General features: G+C 30.9%; 1 protein-coding gene and 2 non-coding genes across 3 annotated transcripts; all 3 read left to right on the top strand.

Moving 5' to 3' along the window:
- Positions 1 to 808: 808 nt before the first annotated feature.
- On the top strand, positions 809 to 1,905 carry strat (RAB interacting factor STRAT). The gene is made up of 2 exons (XM_089710830.1): positions 809 to 1,051; positions 1,403 to 1,905. Exons 1-2 carry the CDS (start codon positions 911 to 913, stop codon positions 1,637 to 1,639), a joined length of 378 nt encoding a protein of 125 aa, XP_089566956.1. The 5' UTR covers positions 809 to 910; the 3' UTR covers positions 1,640 to 1,905.
- Positions 1,906 to 3,741: 1,836 nt separating this feature from the next.
- On the top strand, positions 3,742 to 3,814 carry TRNAV-AAC (transfer RNA valine (anticodon AAC)). The gene has a single exon. It is a non-coding gene; the product is annotated as a tRNA-Val (tRNA).
- Positions 3,815 to 6,262: 2,448 nt separating this feature from the next.
- TRNAV-AAC (transfer RNA valine (anticodon AAC)) lies at positions 6,263 to 6,335 on the top strand. The gene has a single exon. It is a non-coding gene; the product is annotated as a tRNA-Val (tRNA).
- The last annotated feature ends 13,297 nt before the right edge of the window (positions 6,336 to 19,632 follow it).

Here is a 19,632-nt window from a genome sequence, read left to right on the forward strand (position 1 = left end):
ATCGAGCACTAGAAAAAGTAATGCGCGTGAATTGATGCGTGCAATCGATTTATCGTAACTAATTATTAATTGTTGGAAAAAAATTTAAAGCTTTCGTTTCATTGTACTTTTTTCGAAATAATCAAAGTTAATTCAAATTGTGTTAAAAAAATAAATATAAGTATGGATGAAGGTACAAACATTGAACAAAAGGTACAACTCTATGAATATTTTTTTTTCAACACTGAATTTAGCGCAACCTGCTGGTGCGTTTCATGTTCCAATTATTAAGCATCAGCATAATTCGGCATTGTGCGGCACTGAGTCGCATTATGCTCTGTAATTGGAAAACAGCCTGTTGCTGCATACTTTTATTGATACTCACTCATTCGTACGAATAGCGAGGTAAATAACTAAATAAATTATACAATATACATCTGCCTCACTAAGGTCTCACTGGATATTGGCGCAAGGATGTTATGGTAAGTAAAAAACTAACAATGTACATACAGCATAATATATAAATTTATATTGCTCTAAGCATTATTAATTAAACTTTGGAGTAGTTAAATTTCTCTAAACCAACAATACATTAACTGGTCGTTGCTCTATGTTTTAACGAAATTGTAAATATTTTTTTTTTAATTTAAAGATAGGTAGATATGCTTCATTTATTATATTATTTTAACAAAGAAAGTAATCCATGAATTTATAATTTCAATCACTTTTCCTATGCACTTTTCAATCACATGTTTTTAAATTTTTAAACAAGCTTGCGGTTACGCACCCACTTTCCTTTTTTTAAGAAAAAAAAAATGAAATTGACAACTGACATTTGACAATTTGTTAGGTTATGTTTGAAGTTCTAAGGTGAAAATAACCAAATATTTTTATTATTTTTAGTAAATATTTACAGCTATATTAGTCAATTATGTCTGAATCGGACGCTATAGATAATAAAGAAGCCCAAAACGAATTGGTGGAAGATGGCACTAACAAATTGTTAGTAAGATGCAAATTTTGCGGTTCAAAGATTTTAGACCGGAAATCGGGAAAATATATGAAACAAGAGGTATTTTATTCTTTCCATTTCACTACCTTGCACTTAATTAGATAATAAGCTAATATTTATTACGTAGCGTAAATTTAGTAATCAATATTAGCCGCCGTATACCGCTATGCCCTGGTTAAGCCGGGAACGGCGCTATTTTCCAACATTTTCATATTTCACTTATAGGCTCTTTAATCTGGCTTCATCTGAACTGTTTATACATAATACTCCGTATAAAAAACGATACTTCAATTATTAAGTATCTAAATCTTGTATACTTCCGCTTTCTAATCTCAGTATGAAAGACGACTTTAATAAAAATACTTAACAAATAATAAATATAATAATGAACATAAATTATGACGTTTGCAGAAGGACCTCCCTCTAATGGAGCAGGATAAGAACTCAGATGGACAGGTCCAAAGTGAAAAAATCGACGAATTTTATTTCGTAGAAAACATGTACACTTTTGAGAACATTGGTTTTACGCACACAGTAGATAATTACAAGTATTTAAGTTGTGCGGATTGTGACGCAGGCCCCGTCGGCTTCTACGATATGAACACTAAGCATAGTTATGTCGCTCTGTCTAGAGTTAAACATGAATAAGTTTAAGTAACGTTACGTTAACGCTTTTGCAAGTCTGAATATAGAATAACATTATGTGAAATTGTGAATTTTATTATTTGTCAGTCAATAGTGTAAGGGAACTTGTGGTTTTCAAATGTTAAATTTATGATTAAAGTAAATAATATGGAATATTTTCCGTCAGACCCCACAATAAGAAATATTATTATTCTTTAGCTGTTTGCCATGACTCTGGAATTTGTATAAAAAAAAAAAATAGTTTATGCCACTGGCAACATTAAATTTTTTTTTAATGTTCAGAGATAGGTTAGATAGGTAGTACCTTTTTATTAGTTTACTAGATATATGTAAACAATTTTGTATTATTTTTTTGTTAGTGTGGTCACTGGTCAGTTTGAACAGCTTACACTTGATTACTTAGTAAAGGACATTCATTATTCAGGGTATACCTATATAATATATAAAAGGATATCATAAGCTGTAGAGTTATTCTGACTTGCATTTACTATTTTAAATTTCATTCAACAATAACATTAACTAAATTTAAAAAGAGATGAAATTCAATTGCAATAAAAATTTATGCATATAGAAAATTAAATATTTATTATTTTAATATTTTATACTATATTATGTAAAATTATATTTAAGAGCATGGGGAAACTACCTATGCATTTTGTAAAAATGTATCTAAATTAATATTATGTTTATTAATCACTACATAGTATAAAACAAAGTCGCTTTCCCTGTCCCTATGTCCCTATGTCCCTTTGTACGCTTAAATCTTTGAAACTACGCAACGGATTTTGATGCGGTTTTTTTTAATAGATAGAGTGATTCAAGAGGAAGGTTTATATGTATAATAACATCCATTAAATAGTGGAGAAGTACTGTTATTTTTGAGGTTTCTAATGTGATGTCGTAAATTTTTACATTTTTTCCGCTTACATTGCAAACGCAGGCTGAACCCTACGAGTTTTATCATAATAATGTACTAAGTATTATACACATTGAAAAGGTCTACAGAAAAGTCCGCGATGGTGTATGTCTATCTCTTATGGATAACCCACAATAACTTTTTTTTGTCATTTACTTTTTACGACAAATAATGGCTAATTTTCGATGCGATTTTAACCAATACAGCATTAATCCTTAACCAATTAAATACCTTGAATACATTGTTCATTTAATATAGATCTATATGGCCCTTTACACCGTATGATTTAAGTGAATATTTTCGAAGATTTTACAGATTTAAAAATTGCGGGACGTAGCGTTTGCGGTGGTACCGGCCGGCCGCCCGGCTATCGGGCGAGTCGAGCGGGCCGCTATGTTTTTAATTGTATATACAACGTTCACAGTTTTTCTGTAGTGTATTTTGTATCAGCAATGCAGTTTGCACCCGTGCGAAGCCGGGGCGGGTCGCTAGTTATTATATAAAATTAAAAAGCTCTGAATATACATAAAGTATTTAATCGAGAAATCAGAGTTAAAAAAAATCAATATTCCTTAATCCTTGATACCAGCAAGAAAAAAAAATAAACTTGTGTTTATAAATTATAAGCATTTTATCTCTATGCTCATTATATTATCATTCCAAAGCTTATCAAATGAAATTCAGGTGAAAACATTATTATTTTTTACAATCTGTAAATAAATGTGTTATCACTGCTTTTATGGACTTTTATTATGTACCTTTAAATAAAAAAAAATGTATTTTAGTGTCACTCACTAAACACTACATTAATTTGATGTAAACTGCAACGTCTGCAACCCACTGAAGTATAAAAAATATACATAAATACATTTGTATACTTCAGTGGTTGTAGGTATACATAAGTATATAACTACTTAATTATGTATACAGTGAATTCGATTTTCTAGAAATGTAAGAACTAATAAATTAATACCTAATAGTCTTAGTTCTATATAGACGTTGTTCTGCCCTATTGCCCGCTTTTCGTGTTTTCTCTTCATAAGAACTTTCCTTGTGTCTTAACACTCTTAAAAAAATAGCCAAATTGTTCGACCCGTGCTCGAGAGCATCATAATCTGTAAAATTTTCTAATATACATAATATAATGTGGTCTTTGAAAATGTACGGTAATTTTGATCCACGAATATCGGTTTCCGTGGTGTAGCGGTTATCACATCTGCCTAACACGCAGAAGGCCCCCGGTTCGATCCCGGGCGGAAACATACTTTTGTATTTTCCTATTACTTTTTTTCATGTACTTACAAGTTATTTTTTAATACTCGTGGTTTGATTAATTAATTGAAATCATTAAAAATTGCACTAATTTTATTATATACATAACAATAATTAATTATTAGATTCCTATTTCCTAATGCTATGAAAAACTTCTTCTAAGGACTGCGTAGGTACTAGGTAGGTACTGAAGAATTTAATTAATAAAACTAACATGCAAATATGCCTAATTATACAAATAATGCTAATAAGAAATAAGCAATAGGTACCTACGCAAATACTTAGCTGTTGGTATGTAATGGTCGCTCTCACGGTTCAAAAGTCAGCATACATAACACATGTAGGTACATGGCGGCTATTAAAAGCGCTTTTCTATTTTGGCGCGAAATTTGAAATTGGAACATCACCGCAAACAATTAAAAAAAAATTACTTCAAGATTTTTAATGCGAAGTTAGCACAGGAAAAAAGTTATACAAAATTTGTGTTAGTTTTCATAATTTTTTAAGCGCTTTTTAAATTTCTTATAACCGTCGCATTTTCTATGCAAGTTTTTTTTATCCCGAAAATCGCAAATCATATTATTGTAAGTGGAAAGGTGTAGAATGCAGATAGGTTAGTGTTCCGGGAGCAGCACTTTGAATTTATCTTTTTCGCTCACGTCGAGTCACGTCACCCACAAAATTTCGCGTCATTTGTAACAGGATGGCGGTTCTACAGGAGTCTTAGTACGCAATGACAAAAAGAAAAATGATGGTCCGAATGCTGATACCGGATGCGTTAAGATACTGTAATATAAAATATAACAGTATCTTAAGATAAAATATTATAGTATCTTCACCGTGTGTGACGCGCTTTATAGAATAATCAAGAGTCTCGTGTTTATTTAGAAAAAACTTAGCTCGTTTCATGGCCACATAGAAAGCTAGCGAGTACCTCGTTACTGCACAATGCGATTATGCGCGCGGTGTGGACGGTTGTGTTGGATCGCGCGATCCACCTCACCATGGACATCTCAGAAAGTCGAATATCTCAAATTGAATAGCATTCATTCTTGCAAAATTGTGTTCCACTTCATCTGAAACTAACTCTGCGTACAGCTGAGTCCCAGATTCCAATCGATTTTTGTAAAGTTGTTTCACCCAAAACCGTCGATTTCTTTTTTTTTATTTTTTGCGCAAACATTTCAGTATAATAAAAGTTACTGCTGCAACGGCAAGACGCCGCCGTTGTACGTGTGACTCCATATCGTACAAGAGTTAGACTGGCTGAATCACGGATCGCCTTAGGATCACTTGGAGCGCATATTTTGGATCGCAAGTTTTTAAAGTGGATCGGCCTAACATGATCCACGATCCATGCTCCGCGATCCTGGATCGCGGATCGCGGGATCACTGGATCGGCCGGTGTGGACCCAGCTATTTATGCATCTCCGGACACACTACCGGATCGTGAATAATTTACGTGGTTTTGTACTGAATGATTTGAAGGTAGATTAATTGGCAGTACATAGGTAGGTACATGTATTTATGGTCCAACGTGTGTAAATAAATTTAAACTTAACGTCTTAGATTCTTTGTTTTGGCCCTATCACACATTATTAAAACGAAAGTTGTCTATTTTCCATCTTGTTCGTTATCATAAATTAAGAAATTTCAATAACTATGTACTTAAAAAGATCTTAGGCTATCTTATCACTTTTATTACATATTCAAAATATCAATCGAAATAAAACAGTGTTTTAAATCTTAAAAATATTTCATTCCAGCCTTGAGGAAAATTAAAAATAACGATTTAACTTTTTTTTTAAAGTTAAGTACATCGTTATTTTTAATCCTGTAAGTTTTTACTTACAGGATCGAAAAATTTCAAGGAATAAAATAGGTGGTAAACCGTAAAAGGTAAAACCACAGACTAATAATAATATACTACGTATACAAGTAAAACTATGTCATGACGATTTAAAAGTGCTTCTCGAAGTACCTAGTATAATTGAACAAATAAATGTTTAAGTTTGAGAATAAATACTACGTATACGCACTTTTACTCGTAAGCAAGTCTAGATAGTTGGGCCTAGTGACATAAAGCCTATGCTGGGTCAGTGACCTGTAGGCTGTATAGGTAGTATTTGGCCGGAAATTGAATCCGAACCACGCAGCTTTTAGTTTCAGACCTAGGTTATAGTGTGTATCCGTAATATGTAGTCTATAGGGCTGCAACCTACGTGTAAAATAATATTATTACGAATTTTCCTTCACACTATGATTAATCGTATTTTGCGACGATATAAGCTTTTATGGATTTTGAATACATAGTTTTTAGAGGTTGGGTAGGAAGTGTTTGTGATACTTAAGTACTAATAAATAAAAAATATATTTTAAAACATATTTTTTTTCTAATTTGAGAAACATGGTTGTTTTTTGTTGTCACACCTACATCGGTTTCCGTGGTGTAGCGGTTATCACATCTGCCTAACACGCAGAAGGTCCCCGGTTCGATCCCGGGCGGAAACATACTTTTGCTTTTTGACAACCATTTTCTAAGGCTATGTATTTTCTTCCTTTTTATTAAGTACTTACTTAAAATTTTGCCTTGATTTTTCAACTAAAAAATGGTCCTTACTTTACGTACTACTACTAATTGTATATCCCTTGTAAATAAAAATGTAAACAAGTGATAGCCCTAATTAATTTCTATCTAATAATCGATGGAGTTGATCAAATTTTCGCCCCATATTAGGAAAAATACGTGATATGCTGTGACATTCGTATTGAGTCGGTAGAAATATTTCATCAAAGTAAATAAGCTGCTATTTGGACGCATGCACAAAGCTTGAAATGTTTTCTGATTTTAGCATTATTTTAGTAAAATAACATTGGTTAAAAATCTTTACTAAAGGTAAATAGGTATAAATTATGGGATATTATAATAATTTGATTAACGAGGCAGTCAACTAACTTACACATAGACACATATTATACCTAGGTAGGTATTATAATGATTAAGCTCTAATTAATTAATAATTATAAAACTAACCATTTGTTTGAAGAAGGTAAACTTCATTCGTTTCTAATTGCCTACGAAACAATTTGAAAAACACAGTAGGTAGTAGAAAAATGTATGCGATAGTTAGTAAGGATGATGATGCTAGAACCTAAGGCTAGTTTAGAATACTATTTGAGGGCCATATGTAATACTATGTAATATGTATTATGTCATTGTTACTGAGGTTTTCACTTCTCTGAAATGAAAGTTTCGTGCTTACCATACCAATTCTATTCATTTAAACATAGTCCTTATGTTTTACAATACTTACACAATACAAAACTTATATTATTATTTAACAGTTAGTGATAATATAAGTACATAGTTACTATGTAATGTTCCGGAACTTCGGGGTACCCAGATACCAGTATAAAATTACGAGGGAACGAAATATAATTGATAGAAAACTCCCCTTTAAACTAAATAACTAAATTTTCTTCAACTCTTAGACTATTTGTTACTTAAGTACCATATTTATTTTGAGTGGCCCTGCCTTCCAAGTTCCAAGCCAGAGGTCGTGGGTTCGATTCCCACCCGGGGCAAATATTTGTGTGATGAATGATGATTGATGATTGATGTTTGCTCTGTGTCTGGGTGTTAATTATCTATATAAATATTTATTTAATAAAAATTATATAATATATGTATGAATGTTTATCAGTCATCTAGTTTCCATAACACAAGCGAAAGCTTAGTAGGTATGGGATCAGATCGTGCCGTATGTATTTATTTATTTATTTACCTACTTGTCTAGTATTACCAACATTCACACGCATCTCACCAAAAGCTACAAGTGTATAAGATAGCATCTTCAGTTAGCAAGTAGGATTGCTATCTTTATTTAATGGTACATACTACATACGGTGTTGTGAAGATCTTATCAACTGGTCACGATCTCGGATTATATTGGATTAAAGCTTTATAGTGAGAGTTGTTAGGTGTGAATGAATCCCTTACTTGACTAGCTTTCCGCACACGTCTTCGCCCGCTTTGTCTAAAACCTAATCTAAGTATACTATATTAATAAAAGCTGACGAATTTGGCATATGTATAATCTTGGCTTTTCAACTCTTTATTCTATTCTAAACTAAGTTCTGAACATACAAATCTATTCTATACTAGCGGTCCGCCCCGGCTTCGCCCGTGGTACATGTTTACGTTTTCTCTACATAAGAACCATCCTCGTACTTCAAGGAATATAATAAAAAAAGAATTATCGAAATCGGTTCAGCCGTTCTCGAGTTATGCGCTTACCAACACATTTTGCGATTCATTTTTATATATAAAGATTTAAGCCGTGATAGTGTAAGAGACGGACAGTTTTTCGCATTTGTATTTCGCATATTAAAGTATTACTGTATATGTATTATTATGTGTTCAAAAAACTCTCTTTTATCATATAGTTTATGCAAATTAACGTGATTGGTCCCAATTAGTGCTTCATTAAAAATATACTGCTAAGTTCTAGCACAGACTAATAATAATATACCTACTATACTCTGTCCATTATATTATTTGCTTTTTGACAGCTTCACGCCTATGTATAATTGTATTGTCTATGTTAAAATGTCATACAAATAATTATCGTACTTCATGGACAGGTCCCGCCCACTTAGTGATGCCTACACAGAATTATTCAATGATGGGTCGATAGATTAAAATAATCGATAGAAATACTCTGTAAAATATATCCGATACAGAAAAACTCTTCTATTATGTTATATAATTTAAACGTAAAGACAACCAAATTGTAAGATAGAAACCAATAAATAATAAAATATTAGTTTAGTTTAGTTTTAATATACAATGCATAGATATGTGGTCTTATTATTACATATCTTATTAGTACGTTTACGTTGTAATTATTATTTACGTACCTGATTCGATTTATGATAATATTTTGAATTTATAATTGAAATGGTATCACAATCGATAATCTTTTGAACATCACTTCTGGTATCACCCGTCGAGCTGTCAAAAAGCAATTCTTATAGTGGACAGACTATAGGTTCTAGCATTGAGAAGAATCTCTAACAGTAAAATGCAAACCTTTGATCTTTGTGTTACAATTGAGATGCTTAGCTATTATTAGCGAATTTGCGATAAATATATTATAATATTATGTATTGAAATAGTACATTTGTAATACTTTTGTCTAACCAAGAGTCGTGTTATTTTCTCGTTTTATGACTTTCACATATAGGTAGCCAAAGTTTATGTAAGTAATAGTTGCGAAAAGTTTAATGTCATACAGATTATATAACTAGTGGTCCGCCCCGGCTTCGCCTGTGGTACCTACATGTTTAAACTATCCTATCTCTCAAGTTGGATCGAACTGCACATGGTGTGCAAATTTTATTATAATCGGTTAAGTAAGTGGTTTAGGAGTCCATTGAGGACAAACATTGTGACACGAGATTTATATATATTTAGATTTACAATGAATTCTACAAATAATAAAGTATTTATATATTTGAGTATTGTATTCGACTAGATATTTTTCGTTGTTTTGAAGCGTCAAATTACCTAAGTATATTATGTAAAAAATCTTGAAAAATTAACTAGTGGCTACTGATCATAAATTCTTCAAATAAAATATGTTTTATAATTACGAGTGTGTACTTATCAATAGGGTTGTCATATGGGAAATTATAGTAGGTACCGGTAAAACCTGCTAGCTTTGCCAACGGTTGCAGACTTTGCCATAGCCAACTTTTGAGGGAAAAAGTGTAGTCACATCTTAATATCAGTTTTTTGTCATGTATGCATGCCTGTTTAGTAAAATTTATGAGTTAAATGGCAGCACCGAATGAGATGTGGCAACCCAGTTTGTTTTTGAGATGTCATTTTCGGCGGTTACTTTTTTCGAATGTTGGCGGTAAGAAACTTAGTGCTCCGGAACTTTTACAAAAACAAACGGGAAAAGCATTGCCTACGTAAGTATTTTTTTGATATTATGTTAACATAATGTTCTTTAGCTAAATAAAAGCTGATTTACTGTGCTACAAGCTACCTTTACTTCGCAATTGGTATTGGTAAATTCAACAACCCCAATCACAACGTCTGTGATGGTGACTTTGCCATGTTTTGTTGGAGGTTAGGGCTGCCACAAAATTTCTGATGAATATTTTAATTAAATTGTCATTGTAAGTACCTACTGACTGGTGAAAAAAAATATAAATAGTTAGGTAGCCAGGTATGAAATACACAGTGCATGTGCTTAAAATGAAGGTTGTTTTACAAAAGGTATTTATTTATTTATTTATTGCACACACAAAAGAAATAGAGACACATAAAGTACAGCTAATAGGAAATAATGTGTACAAACGGATTTTAAAACTTGATTGGATTGGTTCCTATCAAGTTTAAAATAACAACAATTTTTATATTCAATCAAGATCATATAAATAAGAATTTGTCATTGTTTAAATCTTTTAGGAATGTCGTGTAATGTGTGATATTAAAAAAAAGTTAGTTAGTTTAATGAATACTATTTTTTTTGTTTTATTATGTAAAACAATTCAAAGTTAAGAAACTAACTAGAAGTAATTGATTATGTTTTTTTTTTACTTTTACTAAATTGTTCCTACTACGAAAACATTTTTATTTGACAACCCTAACCCTAACTTCTTCTTATATAGGAAATATTTTGGAAAGGTTGGTGAATTTGCCACCTTCTTAGAGAGTTAAATTACCAGTGCTAAATAATATAAAGTTTTTACTTTATTTTACGGGATATAGGAAGAGTGCAAATATATTACTTTTTAACCTCATAAACTCCAAAAATTTCATTTTTTCTTTCATATGGCAAATTTACCAGAAGTGACAGCTAACTTTGCCATAATTGTTTTTATGCTTAAAATATTATAATTTACAAAAATGAAATAGATATTTAGTAATAATGTAAATTTTCATGAAATTTACTACGTCTAGGTGCAGGTTACTCATTACGTTTTCATACAATTATATTTTTTTAAAGCGAATCAAACTTTTTGACACATGAAAAAGTGGCAAAGTAAGCAGGTTTCACGGTAGTAACAATTTAGTAATCTGTCGTATAGGCAAAAGTTTATTGACTTGCTGGCCATAAAACAAACTTCCGATAGTAATTAGTAATTATATTTACAACAGCTACGTTGCTTACCTACATATTTTTGGTGCCTATTATCAAAGAGAATACAAATACTACGTAAGACTATTATTATAGGTTTTATCTTTACACATAACCCTATTTCCTTTTATTAAAACAAATACATATACTACACCAAAGCTTACATCAAAATCAGTACAACTGTTTTTACCGTGAAACGGAAAATACACACATTCGTGACAAGATTCATATTATACACAATATAATTAGTAAATTATTAATAAATAACGTTTTATGACTTTTTTGCATTTAGCATGATAATCTAAATATTATGCGAATCACAGATTAAAATACCTACGCAATTTTCATGCAAAGTTGTGGTTTTGTTCATTCAATAATAACAATTAGAGACTTATGCAATATGCTAATTGTTTACGTTTTGATGTACTTACATCACATTTCTTTCTCGTGTTTAGCATTATTATATAACAAGCTGAATAAAAACGTTGCTATGACAACCTAATCATATTAAATATATTATGTACTAGCTTTCCACCCGCGGCATCGCCCGCGCAGTCAAAGAAAAACCCACATAGTTCCCGTTCCCGTGGGATTTCCGGGATAAAACCTATCCTATGTCCTTTCTCGGGTATCAAAATATCTCTATACCAAATTTCATGCAAATTGGTTCAGTAGTTAACCCTTAAATTGTCACCCCTAGATAACTTGTGTTTATAATGTCCAAATTTGGAGGATGTATTGGAATTAGGATAGAAAAGAGGAAAATGAAAAAAATAATTAAAAATTTTAATTTTTTCTATTGTTTTCACTATGTCACATAAAACGGACACTGCCAATTATATGTACATGTTCGAACCGTCACATATAACGGACATTGCACATTATTCCTGCAACCGTGGTACATGAATACAATGCACATTTTCAACTCTGTAATTCAAAATTATTATCAAATTATAATTATGAACGATCTAGAATAAGCTTTTCAAACATCTGTCTTAAAATGTTGGTTAAAACTTTAACGATATCGTTAAAAATAATGGATTTTAAAAAACGACACTACCAAAAATCACAGCCTAAGAATATGCTAAGAATTGGAATATAAATAGTATTACATAGCCTGAGAACTTATCTAATACACCAAGAAAGTCCTCTTCCCATTCCTTATATTGTACAGATTGAAATGTGTTTGCTTCATCGTATGCAAAGAAGTCGTATTATATACCATGCCTGAGGTACCAAAACAAACAGGAAATTTAAATCGCTTTTTTTTGGATTCTTTGGCAAATATTATATCCATTTTCTGCCAGTTTTTTTAATTTGTAAGGTATTATTATTTAAATTTTCAAACATTGGGTGGTATTTCTGGTAAGTAACATCATGCTGTGGCTGAAGAACTACTGAGAAGTAGGGAAGATTCATCTCGCACCGCATGTAATGGCTGTAATTCTGCAGCAATAATATTTTGTTGATGGTAAAAATTCTGACTTTTTGGGTCTTCATTGTGTCTCAAATCAATATGTCGTATAATTCCGAAGGTATGGTGCTGGGGGTAAATGATTGACACTGTTATCATAGTGAAATCACTCCCGTAGGTCTACATTTCCTTCAAAATCGTCATCTCAACTCAACGCCAGACTCTTCAGCTTCCGCCAGAGGTAGGGAGGGAATTTTTTATTGATTGCCAAGTCATGCTCCTCTAAAACATTTTAAAAATAGAGAAAAATATATCAAAATGATGACGTTGAAAATGGAGGGCCTTATTGGCAACGTCCGTTACATAGGACATGTGAAGAATACCCTAGTATATACTCCAAGTTGTCAACGTCCGTTTTATGGTACATCGTATATAAACTAAGATTTGTATTCCAAATATTGTAAAATATGTAAAAATTATGTCATAATACTATACTTACAATCGTATTCTAACTAATAATATAACATTATAAGCAAAATAGCCAAAATACTTACAGTTATTATCAATTTTATCGGGAGAGTCAAGAGATCCGTTTTTTGCAATTTTCAAACGGTCACCATTCGCGACTGTACTTCGCTTTGGTAAAAAAACCTGCATGTACGCGAAGGACATAGCTAGTACCTTCCCAATATACCGATTAGCAAAGCTTAGGTCTGCTATAACAGCGCCAGCATGTGTGTAAATTGGTGTAAATACTATGTCCTTTAAAACTGACGAAATCAATTTAAGGGTTAAGGCGTGATTGAGTAACAGTCAACAGACAGACAGACAGACTTTCGCATTTATAATATTAGTATGGATTTATACTTTAGGACCATTTCTCAGACTTTCGGAAAATACAAAAAGAAAATTTTAAATATTGTTTAAGTCGTTTTAAAGGAGATTGAAAACATTGTGACAGGAGAATTTTACAAATGGTGTTTATACGCGAAAATATAGAATTTTTCGCGAGCCCTTGCCATCTACATTTGAAAAAAATCGTGTCATGTTTATTTTAGTTTGTTAGAAGTAATAAACAAATATTATGTTTATCTCTGTATTCGTTTTAGATGCAGAAAAATCATTTACACACTGACAAGGGACTAGGGAGAGAGGCATTTTTAATGATAACGTTGAGGAAATTTTCTGAAAAAATATATACATTAGAATCCTATTTCTTTTTCTAAACTCGTATATATGTCGTCGTCGTTAGGTTGAATCTGCTATTTGATTGAATGACTAGCGTCTTCATTGAATGACGATTGAATGAGTTCTCTCATAAAAGACGGACATACAAAAATCATAAATATAAGTCTAGTTGGTGCCCTTTGTATGTAATCTTAGTTTATGAAATCGTTACGTTTGTGTTAACAGCCGTTTTAATTACATGAATAATAAGTTTATCTTCTAATTTTACATCATGGTGTAATGAATATGCCATTTCGTTATATGCTAATTTGTTATTTGGATTTTATAATGCGAAGTCAGTAATAGGGTTCCCGAACTTTTTGCTACGGAATCCTAAAAATTTTTTACTTTTTGGATTTTAGACATTAAATCATGGTAACTACACGTTATGTATATCTATCCTGACTTCTAAAAACGAGCAGACATCGATTTATGTATCAAGGGATTTATAAGTAGATATACATTTGAAGGTGTGTGTGTGTATTTAATTTTAAATCATTCAAATGCTTTATAAATCAGAATTTTTCTTAGGAAAGAAATAGTTGAGACGGGATCCGAACCCACGTCTTTTGCCTTCTACTTATACACATTTAGTTCAAAAATAATAATCTTCAATCGCATTACGACGTAATTTACTGTTAATAGATAAAAAATCAACGTCAAATATATTTTAATTTTTTATAACACAATGAGTTCTTTGACCTTAGTCCGTCGTAACTTGTAATTGTATAATCATTTAGTTTTAGCTGACAAGTTGAAAAATACCTATTTGACTAAATTTTTATTAATTGCATAATATTTTGTGTCATGGTCAATACTGGGTTTGAAAGAAATTTGTAAGCTCGGATGTTACAATGTGGATAATCGTGTTAAAAATACCAATAAATAAAAATTATTGAAGTGAAACTTCTTTATCGGGGTTGGAAAAAAATTTAGTGTAACATTTTTCCGTTACGCGTGACATTTTTCCGTTACGCGCCATCTTTTTCTTATCCCTATCACGCGTGATTCGACGTATTTCTGTAAAGTTGCAATGTAGTAAATTATTTTTTGAAAAATAAGGTCATAAAGAAGTTTCACTTCTTACGTGTGTAATGTGGTTCTTCTAGATAACTATGTTGAAAATATTTTTGTATTAAAAAAGCTAATATTTTAGCTCCACGAACGAACTAACCTAACCCACTCCCTTATCCAAATCAACGAGAACGACTACTCTAAATAACGTTCAGTCAAGAAGTTGAATGTTCTAGTCAATCAGTCAAATAGCAGATTCAACCTGATGACTGCGACAAATATACGTAGGTATGCATATTGCTTTAAATATTTATCTGTCTGTCTTCGCTTCGCTAAAGCGTATCGAAAAGACGCGTGTAAATAAATCTTATATGAATTACATACCCCTCTAATATGTGAAGATTTAAACTTAACTATTTCCGTGTAGTTTTCAACAACAATATCATGTTTTGCTTCGCTTCGCTTAATTAAACAATTAATAGACGTTACTTTTTAATAATATACTTAATAATTTTTTCAAACCCTTAAAAATATCAATAAATAAAATTAACAACACTTTTCTTCACAACTGTAAAGTAAAGTTGTCCACAGTCATTAGATCGACGTAAAGCCATGCGTTTTGTGTTTTACTCATTTATTTCATTGAAAAAGGTCATCTTTAGTTTTTATTGCAACATATTAATAGATGAAGACGACAATTGTCTTTGTAAACTTTCGGAGCCTTGTATTTGACCTTAAAGAATGGTATCTATAAAAGTAACTGTTTATTGGAAGTTAACATGCATTACATAACAACACATTAGTTTATAATACCTAACTACCTAATTGTTAAACTTTATGGGACCTTTATTTTTTATTTTAACAATAACCTTCTAACAGATTTAACCACAGACTAATAATAATATACTACGATTTAACTATCTACAGGCACTCCGAAAATATATAAACGAATACAAAACCATTCTGAGCGTCTTATTTTTTACTTGTTTTAGTTGTGTTGTTTTAGAAGTATATTGAAAGCTTGTAATTTTTAAACTGCATGTTGCTACATGCAGTTTAAAAATTACAAAAATTACAATTACTTTATGCTTAAAGTTATAGGAAAAAATAGGTAACATTATGTGGATTACGGCCCGAAACCATTGATAAAAATCCCGAAACCCTCTCGAAAGCTTGTTTCTTTGCAGTGGGAACAAATATTACCAAACTGATCAAGAATAATTACGATGAATATTTGCTATACTTTATTACTTACTGAATTAATGTTTTATTAGAAGTTTATGTGGAGTTTCAGGTGGTTTTAGGTAAATAAATAAATAAATTATTATCTTTACCTTAGATACTGACATTCATGATCTTTGTGTCTGGTATTTACGAGACAAGAGTAACATATACTATTTCTTACGCGGTTTAACATCTCATTTCCATGGAAATTTTCTTTGACCGCGAAAAACCGCTGGCAAAAGATAGTATAGTTGCGAAAACTTTTCGTGGGTGATCATGTAAGACAATCACTTGTTAACAGTCACATAATACTATCTAATGTAAATATAATTTAAATACAATGGCGCGAAAGCGTGTTCATTAGAATGACATTTAGTGGAGATATGTTTCAATGTTTTTTTTTTGTTTTAGGGGCGTGATGACCAAGGCTTAACCTTTAGGGTTGATATAATATTATGTTTTGTTATGTATTACATACATTATGTAATGTAGGTGGAGTTAAATAGGGCATGAGGTGGAATTATTGCATGATAATATTTTCACAGGAGTTTTTGTTTTTGTTGTAGTAAAAGTGATCAACTTTTATAGCGGGACGGATTGAAGATATTTAAATGTTTAATCTTAATGTTGCAATCAGACTTGTATGTATTACATTAGTATAGTATCATTAGTAAGGGCTAAGCTTTGAAGTATATTTATAAACACACTGTTGTGCTTTTCTTATTATAATATTTATTTGGGTTGCTCTATAATAGCCTTAATAGTGAATAAAGTTTATAAATTCATTACGTAACAGTCAATTAAACAAACATTGTAAGTACAAAGCTATAAGGTAACAAGGATTTTAAACGGAACTTAAACCGGTTTAAACTTTAACCGGTATCCGTGAAAGTTCTAATTTAATAATTACGAGAAATGATAATATTATATTGATAAGCGGTATCGATTCAAATGTTTAAAGTATATTAATTGCAATTTGCACTGCTTTGGAATATCTACATTCTACGTACATTATTATATTATACATAATTATAGGTACTAGCTTTCCACCCGCGGCTTCGCCCGCGTTGTAAAAGAAAAACCCGCATAATGCTCGTTCCCGTAGGATTTTCGGATAAAACTATCATATTTTCTCTTTATACTATGATATTATGTCCTTTTTCGCCTCACTAAGTATCAATCAAAATTCATCCAAATCGGTTCAAAGACAAAGACAAACAGACAGAGTTACTATCGCATTTATATAATCTAGGATTAGGATAAGGATACAATATTCAGGATAATTAGGATATTTGGGGTAGCTAGGATAGTTAGAATTAACTCAAAAATAACTAAAGTGGTTTCATCAAAGCTCTTATGCAGAAAATCTTCAGAAAAATTCATAAATTAAGTTGTAAATTATTATTTTTATTCCTTTGTAAATTGAAATAACTTTAATATTCAGCAACGAAAAAAAGCCATAACACCACATGTACATAGTAACATGCTGAAGAAATGTCCATTTCAAAAATGTTAAATGAAATTTAAAATCTCTAATTGTTTAAATTCTTCAGTTCCTAGCCATTCGTTCCGGCGTCGGATACAGACGATTCATAAAAATACTAATTATACAGCATTAAAATTATAATTCCTTACATAACGCAATAGTTAATAATATGTAATAAGAACATTATGGCTGCAACTTGCATTATTTTTACAATTTACATAGAGCAATGAAGATTGCTATGTTAAACAGTTTTACGACCTTTATCAATGGTTAATTAAAATCTTTTATATTATAATTTATAAGTGCGAAAGTGTGTTTGTTTGGCTTTCTTTCACATCGTAACGGATTGATTTTATGATGTGATATTTGTATGAGGAAGATAATTATATAGTAGGTACTAGTTGCGCCCCGGAGATTTATACACATTTATCCGTTCCTGTTGGTCAAAGCGTGATGATAATATATAGCCTATAGTCTTCTTCGATAAACGGGCTATCTAACACCGAAATAATTTTTCAAATTGGACCAGTAGTATTAGCACGTTCAAGCAAACAAACAAACTCTTCAGGTTTATAATATTAGTATAGATACTTTTTACCGCCCCGTATACATCTTATTTCCATGGAAATTTCCTTTGACTATGCGAGCAAAGCCGCGGGCTGAAAGCTAGTACATAAATGCCACACGATTTACAATAATTAATACATTTTCAAAATAAGAAACCTTAATTTGAATATTAAAAAGCTCCCGAACTTTACAATGAGACAAACATAAACTTAACTTACTTTTCCAGCTTATAGTAGTACTCAAAATGTTTTTGTTTATGTTTACGAAAAGCCTTTTTTTAAGTACCGATTCGATGTCACTTCTACCGATAACAATTGACAAGAAACTCGATAACTCTTTTTTAAAAGCACCTTTGTTTTCGTAACACACGTATTCAACATGTCTTATAAAAAAGCTGATTAACTTTGAGATTGTTGTTTCTAATTTGACCAATTAAATATCTAAGAACCATTATTTCAAATTAAACTTTCGATTAAAAAAGAAGCAACCATAGATACATAATTTTTGTAACACCTATGTAAAGCTTTGATAATTTCTTATGTATATTGTTTATGCTTCTACAAAATACGTTTGTTGAAAAAGAAAATAATTTTCTTTAGACAACACTCGTGTTATTGAAAACAAAAGATTTTCTTTCTTGATTAATGGGTACATAACAAATGGACTTAATCTATCAATCACTTGCACAAAAAAGTTTAGTGAGCTTATTTTAATAAGATAGACATAGTTTTATATTCATATTTCATTAAATTGACTAAGGAATATTAAAGTTATGCAGTTAATAAAAGTTATGCAGTTAATAATCCTTGATAATCCTTGAAAATTTGCTTAAACATTTGCTTTGTATTTTTTATTATTTTGATGTCACCTTCATAGTTAAAATATGAAATTTATTGTCTTTGAATTTGAATAATTTTTGTCATCTTTATGGTGGCAATATATTTTTAATTTTTATAGTGTATTTCCAAAAGGTCTTTATTTTAGCTGCTTATCTTTGGAAGAATTTCAAGAACATAATTGACAACATTTCATTTTTTATAAGGCCATGAAAGAAAAAAACCGTTTCTTTATTTTGCTCTTGCGATTACAGAAAAAAAAATATTTCATTTTTTAATCGCATATTTTAAGAGAAATTAAATAAAAACGATAAATGTGATGATGACGTCATACATACGGAGGAATAAAAATGAGCCATAGCCTAATTTAAAAAAAGTTAAAAAAAAACTATCACTGACGTTTACAGGGTATGGCATGTGTCAAATTTCATATTAATGTCATTTTTGTGAATTTTTCATGTCAACAAACTTTTAAATCGTGTTATTGTGTTTTGATTTTCTAATTTAATCTCATTAGCGCGATGTTTGTTTGATTGGAGGTGGACCAATTCATTTATATTATACAAATAGTGCCTAGTTATAGTGTTCATAATTTTCTTGAAATAAAAGACTTTGTTTACTTACTAAAAGTTGTATTTATTTAACACTTTCCAACGTTTTTGGGATAGTATATTTGTTTCCTAGAAATTTTCAGCACCCCATAATAAATCCTGCATAAAGTCATCATCATCAGTACTTGTGAATAAGTTTCTTTTGTTTAAAATTTGGATCAGCAAATAACAAATTACAATATTTACAAATCTTGACGAATCAAAGTGACAAATGTGCCAAAATGTCAACTGTCAAGTTTTTTTTTTTTAAACTAGTTATGTGGCAAAGGAAAAAA

This window comes from Colias philodice, chromosome 25 (assembly GCF_061535455.1).
Source record: "Colias philodice isolate Cphi_HAF_F1 chromosome 25, ilColPhil1 Martin Lab GWU primary, whole genome shotgun sequence".
NCBI classification, from domain to species: domain Eukaryota; kingdom Metazoa; phylum Arthropoda; class Insecta; order Lepidoptera; family Pieridae; genus Colias; species Colias philodice.